The sequence below is a fragment of the Furipterus horrens genome, unplaced genomic scaffold (assembly GCF_987537825.1).
Source record: "Furipterus horrens unplaced genomic scaffold, mFurHor1.1.pri manual_scaffold_3, whole genome shotgun sequence".
Taxonomy (NCBI): Eukaryota; Metazoa; Chordata; class Mammalia; order Chiroptera; family Furipteridae; genus Furipterus; species Furipterus horrens.
In genome coordinates this window covers 145452655-145465688 of record NW_028327173.1, presented here as the reverse complement: position 1 = coordinate 145465688, position 13034 = coordinate 145452655, and the positions used below count along the sequence as shown (strand labels likewise).

Sequence of the window (13034 nt, the reverse complement as noted above, 5' to 3'; positions counted from 1 at the left end):
AGAGGGAGAGAAACATCGATGTGTGAGAGAAAAATCGATCAGTTGCTTCTCTCACACCCCCAAGCAGGGACCTGGCTCGAAGCCCAGGCACGTGCCCTGACCACTGGAATCAAACCGGAGACCTTTCAGTTTGCAGGATGATGCCCAACCCACTGAGCCACACATGTCAGGGCTAAAATTTACCATTCTATTTTTAAGTGTACATTGGCATTAAGCACATTCACATTGTTGTGCAACCATCACCACCGTCCATCTCCAGAACTTTTCATCTTTCCCAGCTTAAACTCTGTACGCATTTAACACTCCCTATCTTACCCCACCTCCCAAGCATGTATTTTCATAAGCAGAAAAAACTATACCAACTTCTCTTATATGTCCTCTATACTTTCACTTGTATTACTATTGCTATCATCCATTACTAAGTAAACACATACATACAATTTCCACTCTAGTGCAACAAACATTACTAACACTAGCGCCTAGAAAGAATATATCACATGGATCTTTTTATAAGTGGTACAGTGTAAAATAACAGAAATCTTCAATAATAGGTGTCAGAAAAATTTCTTCGAATGGTCATTGTTTGCAGAACTTTCAAAAGAGCATGAAATTTAACTGAACTAAAAAAACTTTTGAAGTAACCCAATACAAATAAATGGATTTTTATTTGTGGTAATTGTTTGGATATAGGGTAATTTTACTACAAATTAACCCTTGGTGAAAATAAGCCACACTCACTAGAACTCCAGTGGCCCAAGGGTGCAATTTTTTTTAACTGATATCCCTAATGCCTAGAGTAGTTTCTGGTACAATAGTAAGTGATCAATATGCATCTTTGAACCCACTATCATTCAGTGCCTATTACCAAAACAGGAACTAATAAGCTGCTTAGTAGCTAGTTTCAAAGAGTTTTAAGATTAAATAGGACCTGAAAGATCACCAATTTTAGCCATCCAGTCATAAATGCTAAGAGAAGAATTAGGTGAAGGAAAAATTACTAAAATACTATATAAGTACAAAGAGAATTCTAGATAGGCCAAAAAAATCATAAATGTTACAAATCTTAGAGAGTATATTAGTAGAATTTATACTACATTTAGATAAATACTTGACTCACCTTCATACTTTGTCAAATATTAAAACCTTTTATATATATAAGGTATCCAATGATTAATAAAATTTCATAAATTCTGACTTGAAAAATAACAAAAACCAGATCAAACACATGTATTTAAATGTTTAAAGGAAGGTAACTTACATAAAAGTTTTAAGCAGTCATCCTTCTTTTTTAAACGGTCTTTAACATCTCCTGATATAAGTATAGAATATGGACATGCCATTTCTTTTAAAAAACCACTTATCTCAAGCTGGAAGCTTTCTAGATCATCCTTCCCTTTAAAAAAAAATCATACAACATTTACTGAATATTTACCATGTAATATGCTATTACAAAATCTACCACTTATTCAATTTTACATTCAACTCTAAATTTTCTCTTTGACAATCTTTACATGTGCAACCCCAAAGCTTATGTAAAGGTAACCAAACAATTTCTACATTCAAAGTAACATTTAATTTAGAAATATAAGTATTAATTTATATAAATATGCAATCATAAGACTGTAAGTATTTTTACATTTAAATCCAATGAGTATCTTCCAATGTATGTTCCATAAAAGCAGATAAAATGAAAATATTTTCTTAGTAACTAAAATATTAAAAGTATTATTATAACTATAATTATTAACTGGCTTCAGAGCAAATGACCCATTTCTATTGCATTTCTATGGAATCAGATAATAAATGCAATCATCTAATTAAGCCTCACTGCTTATTTTTCTTTAATAATCTAATTATATGGGAGCCTGTGTCATATGTTTTGAATTTAGCTTATTTTACTTTGCTTCAAGTGAATTCTATTAGATTTGGCAAGGAAAAAAAAAACAATTTAAAAGGACAGCTTCAAAAGAGAAAGCTACTTTGTCCCCTAGCAAATACCCAATAATATTTTATTTTTCATTTTACAACACTATCGGAAATTCTACCAAAACCCACGACTCCAGTTACCAAGATAATAATGAATTAAACTTTATGAAGTAATACAAAAATTTTTTATAAAAGCATTCCTATATTAATCTATGTCCTAAGTCACAGGTTTGGTAATACAACTTAAAGAAAAAGAAACCTCAATTCAAAATAAGCAGTATTCAAAACTTAGTTTTTAAATAACCAAATTCAGACTCTATTTTTTCTAAGAAATACTAAGGTTAAGACAGCAGATAAAACAGTAATTGTTTATAATCCTATAAAATTTAAGAACAAATTTTGGATTAATTAATGTAACATTTAATCCAAAGATATTTAATAATATACTTAAATTCTTCATATTAATGATTTTTCTTTGTACAGTGGGTACATTGTAGATAAATCATTAAGCCATCATTTCATTTTACTATTAAACAAAAAAGTAAATAAACACAATAGCAATACCAGCTGAAGTGATACTTTCTTCCAAGTTGCACAATGATTTTATTTGAGAGCCTAGCCAAACACAGAGCTCTGAAAATTCAGGTGAAGAAAGTCCACCCTCAGCTGCATTGGTAAGGGCTTGCTCTTCTAACAGTGGTCCCTTATACCTAGAAAAGAAGACATAAAAGGTTAAAGAAGGAAAAAAAGAAAGAAAGAAAGACTCATACTCTTTTATCACAGCCTGCTGCCTGTTTTTGCAAATAGTTTTATTGGAGCACAGCTGATAAATGTATCCATCTACAGACTACCTTTAGTTGCTTTCACGTTGCAATGGCAGAGTTGAGTAGTTGTGACAGAGATAGCATGGCCAGCAAAGCCTAAAATTTTTACTGTCTGGTCTGTTATAGAAATGGTGTGCTGATTTCTGCTCTATATAATTAACATTTGGCTTTTTCTTATATTTTAAGATTTTTTAGTAAAATTATTAATCAATTTTAAGAGAAAAATTATATATAACACAAAATAAAATAGAACTAAATCTAATACTACTTATAAGAATAAGAAAAAAGTAGTGAAAAAATAGATGCAAATTTTAAAACTAAAAAAATAAAATCCGAAAAAGACCTGTGAGATCATTTTAACCTAACCATTTATTTTATAATTTTATACTTTCAAACACTGCTACAAAGTGTATTTGAATAAACCTTAAATCTTTTAATCATCTTACAGATTATTTTAATTGAATTAGACATCAGTTTTCTACTTTCATTGCTCTTTCTGCAACTGAGCTTTTTTCCACGTTATAAACTTATATAGATTTTAACATATCTGATGAGTTTTAATCTACCTATTTTTCTTTTCAAATAGTCCTATCTTTGGTTGGTGGGAGGCCATTCATGTCTGACTTATTTTCAGTATTCTCTGAACACTTTCCTTGATTTCTTTGACAAGAGATTCCTGTTCTATACCTGTAATTGGCCTTTCTCCAAGAAGCCCTGATTTTTTTTTTTTAATGGTATTTAGAGTACACAACCTCCTACTAAAAGTTAGTTATTGTATTTATATTTTTTCAAGAGAATTACATCAGGAGATCACATTACTATTTCCAATTCAAACTTAGAATTGTGGGATTTTTACTGACCCAGTTTTACATTTTTATCTACTTTCTCTAATATTCTTGTTTTTATCTATTTGTATCTATTTTCAATAAAAATCTGGTTTCTAACGATATTTACATAATCCTAGTAAAAATAAATTACATATAGTTTCAAAGTAGAAAAACTAGCATATTACTAACAATAAAATCACTGAAAATAATTCGTTTTTATTTTTAGAATATATTCCAGTAAGGATGTATTTTTAAAAGTTCCTTTCCATATCAACAGGCCTTTATTTCATTTTGCTTTTAATTTTTAGGGATTTGTCTCTTTTTTGTTCTGATTTCATTTTTAATTTTGCTTCATAATTATGTAATAATTTATTTATATGGTTTCAAAGTCTAATTTGCAAAGCAAGGTACATTCAAACAAGTCTAGTTTACAATCTTGTTCGCCCTACTCTGTTCCCTTCCTCCTCCATAAATAACCATATTTATTAGTTCTGGGTTGTCATTCAATGTTTTTAATTCAAACATATATACACTTTTCCTTTTTAAATAAGAGGTAGCCTACTATATACTGACCTATTCTTTGGTTTAAACACTTACACACTCACACACACACTTACATATCCTAGAGATCAGTAGAAATACTAATCATTTTTTGTTACTATACAATAAAATTATCCTAATTCTGGATAAGAAAACAGGGCACTCCACTGTCTGAATGCACCAGATTTTATTCACTATGCCCCCATTGAAGGATATTTCAGTTAGTACAGTATTTTACTATTCAAAAAAATCAGCAGATTTTTGTATATCAGAAACAGATTCCTAGAGGTTGGACTGTTAGGTCAAAGGGTAAGTGAATGGGTAACTTTGCTAGATACTATTATATTTTTTTCTATAGAGGTTGTACCATCAGGTATGAGTACCCATTCTCCCCACAACACACCAAAGTTGTCAAACATTTGATTTTTGACCATCTGGTATCTCAGTGTAGTTTTAATTTACATATCTCTTATGAGCAAGGCTGTACATCTTTTCATATGTTTACAAGCTATTTGCATTTCTTTTTCTCTGAATTCTCTGGTCATATCTCATGAAGGATATTTTCAAACCCGCATTTTGCAGGTAAGAAATTAAGGGTTAATAAGGTTAGGATACCTGCTTTAAGCAGTAGGTCAGGCACAGTGCTAGTCATATTTATACTTATAAATATATTTATTTATCATTCATTTAATCTTCACAGCAATACTCTCAAGTTAGTATTATTCAATTTTGGATCAGAAAATAACTACATGATGATATGCTGATTTAACCCCAGATTTGACCCAAATGCTCCACGTGAACTTTTAAACTTCTGTCTACACTAATAAGGAAACTAAGCAAATAAGCTGGCCAGGTTACGCAGCCAGGTAAAGGCAGAGCTGGGACTAGATCACTGTCTTTGTTCCACTAGCCAAGACTGGTTCCTCTACACAGCCACCTTTCTTCCAGGTCCTTCAGCGCCTCTCATTGAGATTTAAGTGTAAACATCTTATTTCCCCCTACTTACTTGCATTTCTGCAAAAACCATAAACCCTTGAATAAATGTATCTAATTCATATAGTTGGTGATAAGTTATTTTCACTCAAATGCCAACCATAATTCAATGAAATTGATTAAATCACCAGAAATAAGGATTTTAGAGGGAGAAAACCCCACAGTTCTTAATGCATCAGTTCATTAAATCAGATAAAAATCAAAAGAAAAAAAATGCATTTAACAAACTTAATATCTAATAACAATCACAATCATAATACAACTAAAATTTATAAACTGCTCTTATGGTAGGCCAGTGCCAAGTGCTTTATGTACATTACTCCATTTAATTGCCATAATGTCCTAAAAGGTATTATTATTGTGCTCTTAGTTTGCGCTATATATTCTTACTTAATTAGCAAAGTGCTATTCTTATTTCAAACATTGGAGATACCCTCCCTAGGCCAGACTCCCCCATGAGACCTCCATGCACTGGAACCATGGCTGCTCCTCTGATACTTCAAACTGGGTAATCCAATCTTCAGTCTGTTAGGGCCACTGGCAAACCTCCACAAAGACCCAGCCAGGGCCTAATTTACTGTTTTCTACTTTTATTACCTAACATATAAAATATGAGACCCTTTTCCCTGTCATTTGCCCACCCTATTGACTTGCCTCTAATCCAGCACTCCACTTCTCCCTGCTTCCCAAATTCTCCCACTATACTACATTCATAAACATCTCTTATACGTATTGTCAATCTCTTCTCAGAAAGATTATCCCTACCACCTCCAGCTTTGGCTAGTTTACTCTCTCGACTAGATGGTAGCAATTTATTTTCCCCACTTCTCAATATAAGATCTGTATCATTGCTCCCTCATTTTCTTATATCTCCTGCTCTCTCCAGGCTCAAGCCAGTCAGATTTACCACCCTCTTTCTCTTGTGATTTTCATCTATCAATCTCTTAGATACTCCCCAACATGCTCTGTGCTCATTTTTCTTTCCATTCCCATTTTTGACATTACATTAAGTTTCTTCAAAGTCTGTATGTGTACCCTGTCCAGTACCCTGAACTCTCAATTTCCTTCCTATTTTCAAACCTTTGTCACTACATGGCATATTCAAATATGACACTCCCTGACCACAACTTACTATCTTTTCTTCCGGTTTGCTCTTTTGACCAGTCACTTACAACTATTCTTTAATATCTCTACCTCCATTCCACTGGTCCCTCCACATTCTCTGTACTGACTAGGTCCCTGCTATCTTTACTTTCTTCCCTATTCAGGTTAGATTCCAAAGTATCTCATTTCATTTTGGTGCTAAGTAAATAACTACTACAGAAATGAATCCTTAATACCATCATCTCCTTCAGTTCTAATATGCAATCAGTCATTAAGTCCCGTAACGCACTTCTTTCCATAGCCACTGCCACTAAGCAACCACTGCTTCTTGCCTAGACTAAATTTTCCAATCCACCCTCCACCTTGCTGACAAAGGTAACTTTTCAAACTAGACATCTAATCATTCCCTTTTTTATCTAAAGTTCTTCAATCAGTCAAGTCCACTGCTGCTATGAAAAAGAAAAAAAATCTATTGGGTTGGCCAAAAAGTTCATTTGGTTTTTTTCTGTAAAATGGCTCTAGTTGCTCTTAATTGTCTTTAACTTCATTTGAAACAATTTTGTTAGATTGTTTCGTGACAACTGTCATATCAGCGTGCATGTTTTTAAAAACTTATCAAAACTGGTGAATTTTTGTGTAGTCATTTTAACCTTGAAGATGGAAGAAAATATGCAACATTTTCAGCATATCAAGCTTTATTATTTAAAGGAAGGTAAAAACACAACTGAAACACACACAAAAAAAGATTTGTGCAGTGTATGGAGAAGGTGTTGTGACTGATCAATTGTGTCAAAAGTGGTTTGCAAAGTTTCACGCTGGAGACTTCTTGCTGGACGATGCTCCACAGTTAGGTAGACCAGTTGAAGTTGATAGGGAACAAATCGAGACATCGATTGAGAACAATCAATATTATACCACATGGGAGAGAGCCAAGACACTCAAAATACCCGCATCAATAAAGTTATTAGTGACAATGCAAAATATGTCTTTTATTTTGCAGAAAAAACCTAAAGGAGCTTTTTGGCCAACCCAATACAATACATCCTAAAAGGTGCTGCAATGCCCTGATCTTCACCTAACTCTCCAATCCAATCTTCTACCACTCTGGTCTTTGCTCTCCACCCACTTAGCCTACTTCCAGTTCTTCTAATACACCATGTTCCTTTCTACTTCAAAGTCTTTCATATTTTGTTCTCACCATAAGGACAGCTTTGTCCTCCTTTCCCACCCAACCTCACCTAGTTAATTCCTATTCATCGTTCCTGTTTCAACTGAAATGCCACTTCCTCAGAAATCTCACTAATCCCTAAGACTATATAGGTCCTCCTGTTATATTATCATCCTGTTTTCCTTTAAAGCATTTATAGTTAATAAATATCTGTGTGATCATGCCCTCTTCACTAGACTGTAGCTCTGTCCAATTGTATTCTGTTCACCTCTGATTTCTCGAACAGTGTCCAATATAAAGTTATGCTCAATAAATACTTGAAATAAACTTCTCGCCATAGTAATGGTTCTCAACCTAGGCTATGAAGCTTTTGTAAAAAATACATGCTTACACTGCATCCCCCCAAAAAGATCATGATTCAGTTTGTGGTATATACTAGACTGGAACATTTTTTTCACAAACTCCATACATGATTTTGATGCACAACTGGAATTGAGATTCACTGTTCTACAAAACCAGACTGTCAGAGCTGAAAGGGACTTCTGAAATCATCTGCTCCAGCCTGCTCCTTTCACAGATGAGCAAACTAAGTTTTTTCTATCCTGTTTTCATTTATAACAGACTGCACCACTAAATTGTTCTTTCACATATATGTCTACTCTGAATTCCTCCCTTTAATTTCTTCTTTTATCTGACAAACTAAGTACCTTTGTGATATCTCAGGTTTTAATCACAATAGAAATGCATTATTCACAACCTACATAGATAGTATTTTAAAACAGTGTTCAATTACAACACCTATTGTAAATAAACAACTTTTTTCTTCATCTCATTATCATTATAGGAAAATTCAAGCTACAAAATTTTGTCCTCAGTTATTCCAGGAAAAATCAACTCTAAAGTGTGTAAACTTTTACTTTCTATATTGAATACTCTGAAACTACTTTTCCTTGATAAGTCAAGATTATAGCAAACTTCATTTTTCAAATACCTAAATATAAACAAATACAAGGAATAAAGGGAGGAAAAGGGCTGACTTTACCTTTTTCATAAATTATTTACAGAATCCTACTACTCTTTTTTCTTTAAATCCTCACCCAAGAATGTGCTTATTGATTTTTAAAGAGGGGAAAGGGGAGAAATATTGATGTGAGACAGGAACATCGATTGGCTGCCTCTTGTATATGCCCCAACCAGGGACCAAACCACAACCTAGGCATGTGCCCTGACCAGGAATCGAACTGTCGACATTTTGGTTTGCTAGACGACCTTCCAACAAACTGAGCCACACCGCCAGGGCCAGAACCCCACCATTCTTATTTGGACTACTTGGGAGCTTAAATTGTTTGAGGGTTAAACACTTCAATTTAGTATTTTAACTTCTTGTTTTGGTTACTTCCTTAACCAAGTGAAGTGAAAATTTCCAAGGGATTTCACAGAAGTAAAAAAATGCCCCTAAATAATCACTGGCTCTGTTCTTTCATTTGACAAACATTTACTCAGGATTTACTAAGTGCAAGGCTCTGTAACAGTGGGCCATTGCAAGGCAGGTATTCTCTGGATCCAAAGTAGCAGTTGATGGAGAAGCAGTGCATCTCCAGGAAAAGATAAAGGGAGTGTGGGTTTCAAGCTTCATAATGGCAGTGCAAAGGCACAGCCTAATCCATTCAAGAAATTGTACAGATGGCTCCAATCTTTCTAATGTGTATTTTTTGATTCTCAGCTATCTGGCCCTATGCTTACCTCTGTGCATACTCTTCTTTGAACTTTTCTTCATTCATTCAACCACATTTTATTGTGCCAGGCACCATTGTAGTATGGTGTTGGGAATGAGACAGGAAAGACACCTGTTTTCGGGGAGCTGACTAGGGATAGGGGCGGGGGCATCCAAGAGACAACGTGCAGGTCAGGATCATTTGGGTAAGGAATAGCGGCGGCGAAGAAAAGCAGGAAAGGGCTGTGGGAGAGACATAAATTGCTCCCCATGGCTGGACGTATTCGCACCATCCCGGGAGTTCTCATAGCAATTATCACTCTGAATTGTATATACCAGCGCATTCTATGTAGCCCCCACGACTGTGTAAACTACTAGTAATTTTAAACTGTTTTTTCCACAGTGTGGCACATAGATATGCACTAACGAACACATTAACACCATGTAAATAAATATGCTGTTTATGAACGGATGAAATGGTTGAATGAATGGACTGAACTAAAACATTCTCGGTCAAGGAAGCAGGAGAGATTCGCTCCCGAGGCCTAATTAAGCCAAAGGTTGCACACCGTAGGAGACAAAAGTCCCCTGCGGCAGCCCGGCCGGGTTCCAGCACCTCCCACGCCAGGGCTCTGCAACGATGTAAACAAAAATATCACCGGCGGGGTAGGTACATGCTTCCCGGGAGGGCTGATGGCAGCCGCGTCACTTCGCGCCAGTGCTGCGAGACCCGGCTGCAGAGTTCCCAGGCAAGGAGTCTGGAAGAGGGGGCCGCGCGCCCCAGCTCTCCGGCCTTACTCCACCCCCAACCCTCCAAACGGATTTTTTTCCCGCCTCCCTCTTAACTCCGTAGGCGCCGGAGGGAGCGAGGCAGGGAAGGAGGCCTGCGCCCGGCTGCCTGAGCCCAGCAGAGGCCCACAGGGTGCAGACTGCAGCAGTGAGAACGAGGGAGAGCTTAGGTTTTCGGGGTAAAGACGTCCCTAGGAATACTGACCCCAACGCCTCTAGTGTGTCCAGAACGTCCCCCTCCATCGTAGGTTCGGGGCCCGGCTCGGGCCCTCTCATGGTCCTTCGGTGCAAAGCTGTTCACCGCTCTAAGGAGCCCGCCGGAAACCAGCGTTACGGCGCCAAGGTTCCGGGCAGGACCTTGACCAGGATGCTTAGGAGAGCCTCTGACCAAGGGCCCAAAGGTTCCGGCCAAAAGGCAATTAATACTCGGTGCTTAAAATAGCTTTATGTAATGATAACTTTTAAAAATAATAATAGAAATAGTAGTAATAAAAAGCATTATTTGTGTTAGGTCGTATCTGTGTTGAATCAATCTTAGCACAAACATAGTGATTCTACCCACATTGTTCTCAACCTCTCAGACTCCCAGACCTTTCCATTTATAACAAAAATCCTGAAATGGAATAATAATTACCTTGAGCTAAAATTAGTACATAATACCATGTACCTACATATATAATTTTTACATAAATAGCCATGACGATGCTCCAACTTTAAAAAATAAAGGGCAGCTAATTTATAATTATATTTTCATTATGAAATGTAGAAGATAAATGAAGTGATCAGATGTTTGCATCTATCTGTAATCTTCTTATACATACACACTATGTGTTGTATTGATAAAATATAGGTGAGATGTATAAGAAACATTAATAAGTTGCATGTTGCCATTATTAGGATATTCAGTAAAGGAATAATCAAATATTGTAAAACTTACAACTAACAACTAAGGATGAAAATAGAATGATCAAAAAACACTGGATTGAATCTAAAAACAAAAAAAGAATAGTTAAACCATAAGATAGCTGGGTAGAAATATTAAATAAGAAAAAATAGCTACTAATACAAGAAGTATCAGAGAGACATAAATAGGGACATTTCATAATGATAAAAGTATCAAGACCACAAGGAGCAATAATAATCCTAAATGTTTATTTTCTTAATAACTATCCTCAAAATATGTAAATAAATAAGCCAAAATGAACTTAAAGGAGAAATAGAGAGGTCCAAAATTACAGAGGAAGGTTTTAAACATATATCTCTAATTAACTGGTATAACAGTCAAAAAATCAGTGGACATACATGAGACTTGGGAACCGTGATTTATCTATTTGACCTCATTGATATACATAGATCACTGCTCCCCAAGACTTCAGGATATACATTTTTCAAGTGCACATGTGTCATTAAAACTTAATTAGCCATAGACCACCAAGAACACACTTGTAGCCTGACAAAATCAGATCTATTGATCATCAGTGAGGGAGCACACTACATAGAAAATGTATTAGTCAGGATTCTTCAGAGGAATAGAACCAATAGGATATATATGAGATTTATGATAAGATTTGGCTCATACAATTACAGAGGCCAAATTCCATAATCCGCTATCTGTAAACTGAGAACCAGGGAAGTTGGTGGTGTAATTCAAAGTCTGAAATCCAAGAACCAGGAGCTCAATGTCTAAGTGCTGGAGATGGATAATCAGCTTAAGAGAGGGAATTTGCCTTTCTTCCACCTTTTTGTTCTTTTTGGGCCCCCAACAGATTACATGATGCCTGTCCACATTGTTGAGGTCTAGTTTCTTCACTCAGTCTACTGAATCAAATGGTAATCTCTTCTGGAAATATCCTCACAAACACACTGAGAAATAATGTTTTACCAGCTATCTGGACATTCATTAGCACACTCAAGATGACATGTAAAATTAAACATCAGAGGAACCGTGGCATGTCACTCAATGAGAAAAAGAAGGAAACATTTTGAGTAAGGTTTGGATTCCAGTGGAGGATTCTATAAAGTGTCCATCAATTCTGGATTGGTCGCTGCTTCAGAAGTGGGATTAGAAGTGGGAATTAACTAAATTTGGGTGCTTAAAAACTACTCTGGACTAACTCAATGCTATTAACATGTCCTACAGTTCTGCAAGCCAAACTGATCTTCAGACATTTTTTCACCTGTAGTCCAAAGAGAAGCTTCTGGCCTCTGTGTGTATGAACATGCACACATGCTTACGTGAATGGGGAAAGAGAGTGTGCATTTCCTAGTATCTGCAATCTTTTGCATTGGTGTTGAAGAATTATCATTAAAATGTACATACTACTGACATTTATATGAGATTATAATCCAAAGTAACTAATAAATAAGCATTGGACAGTCAATAAATTGACTATGTTTATTGAGCACAAATTTGTATTGGGTTGGCCAAAAAGTTCATTATGTTTTTTCAGCATGATGGCTCTAGTAGTATTTAGTTGTCTTTAACTTCATTCAAAACAATTTTGTTAGAATGTATTGTGACAGTTGTCATACCTGCATGCATTTAAAAAAATCAAAATTGGTGAATTTTTGTGCAGCAATTTTAATATTGAAGATGGAAGAAAACAAGCAACAATTTTCAGTGTATTATGCTTTATTATTTCAAGAAAGGTAAAAACGTAATTGAAACACAGTAAGATTTGTGCAGCATATGGAGAAGATACTGTGACTGACCAAAAGTGTCAAAAGTGGTTTGCAAAGTTTCTTGGTACTATTGATATTTTGGCCAAATAATTCTTTGCTGTGGGGCTGTCTTATGCATTGGAAGATGTTTAGCAGCACCGCTGGCCTCTACCCATTAGAAGCCAATAATGGGAGAGAAACAACCTACTCAAAATATCCAAATCAATAAAGTTATTGGTGAAAATGAAAAATGTGTCTTTTATTTTACAGAAAATGTAATGGAGTTTTTGGCCAACCCAATACTACAGCAAGACATCATCTCACGTACATTTTAGTTCCTAGCTTTTTGGTGTTATTTGATTAAAAATACAAAAACATGGCTTCATCTGTGCTGGCCTAGAAAGCAGGGATATCTGCCACTGAGAACTACCTGGAGAGCTTTCTACACCAAGACTCACCTAGGCTCTGTCCTCAGAGATTCTGATTGA

At 35.5% G+C, this 13034-nt stretch overlaps 1 protein-coding gene across 1 annotated transcript in view; it reads right to left on the bottom strand.

Moving 5' to 3' along the window:
* The window catches only part of TSLIG3B (tRNA splicing ligase complex subunit 3B), a 35965-nt gene extending 25771 nt beyond the window's left edge, over positions 1 to 10194 (bottom strand). The window contains exons 1-3 of the mRNA XM_090270395.1: positions 10091 to 10194; positions 2491 to 2636; positions 1259 to 1393 (exon numbers count right to left, since the gene is read on the bottom strand). Coding sequence (XP_090126521.1) covers positions 1259 to 1393; positions 2491 to 2636; positions 10091 to 10161 — 352 coding nt within the window. The 5' untranslated portion in view covers positions 10162 to 10194. The remainder of the gene's footprint in view (positions 1 to 1258; positions 1394 to 2490; positions 2637 to 10090) is intronic.
* Between the last annotated feature and the right edge of the window lie 2840 nt (positions 10195 to 13034).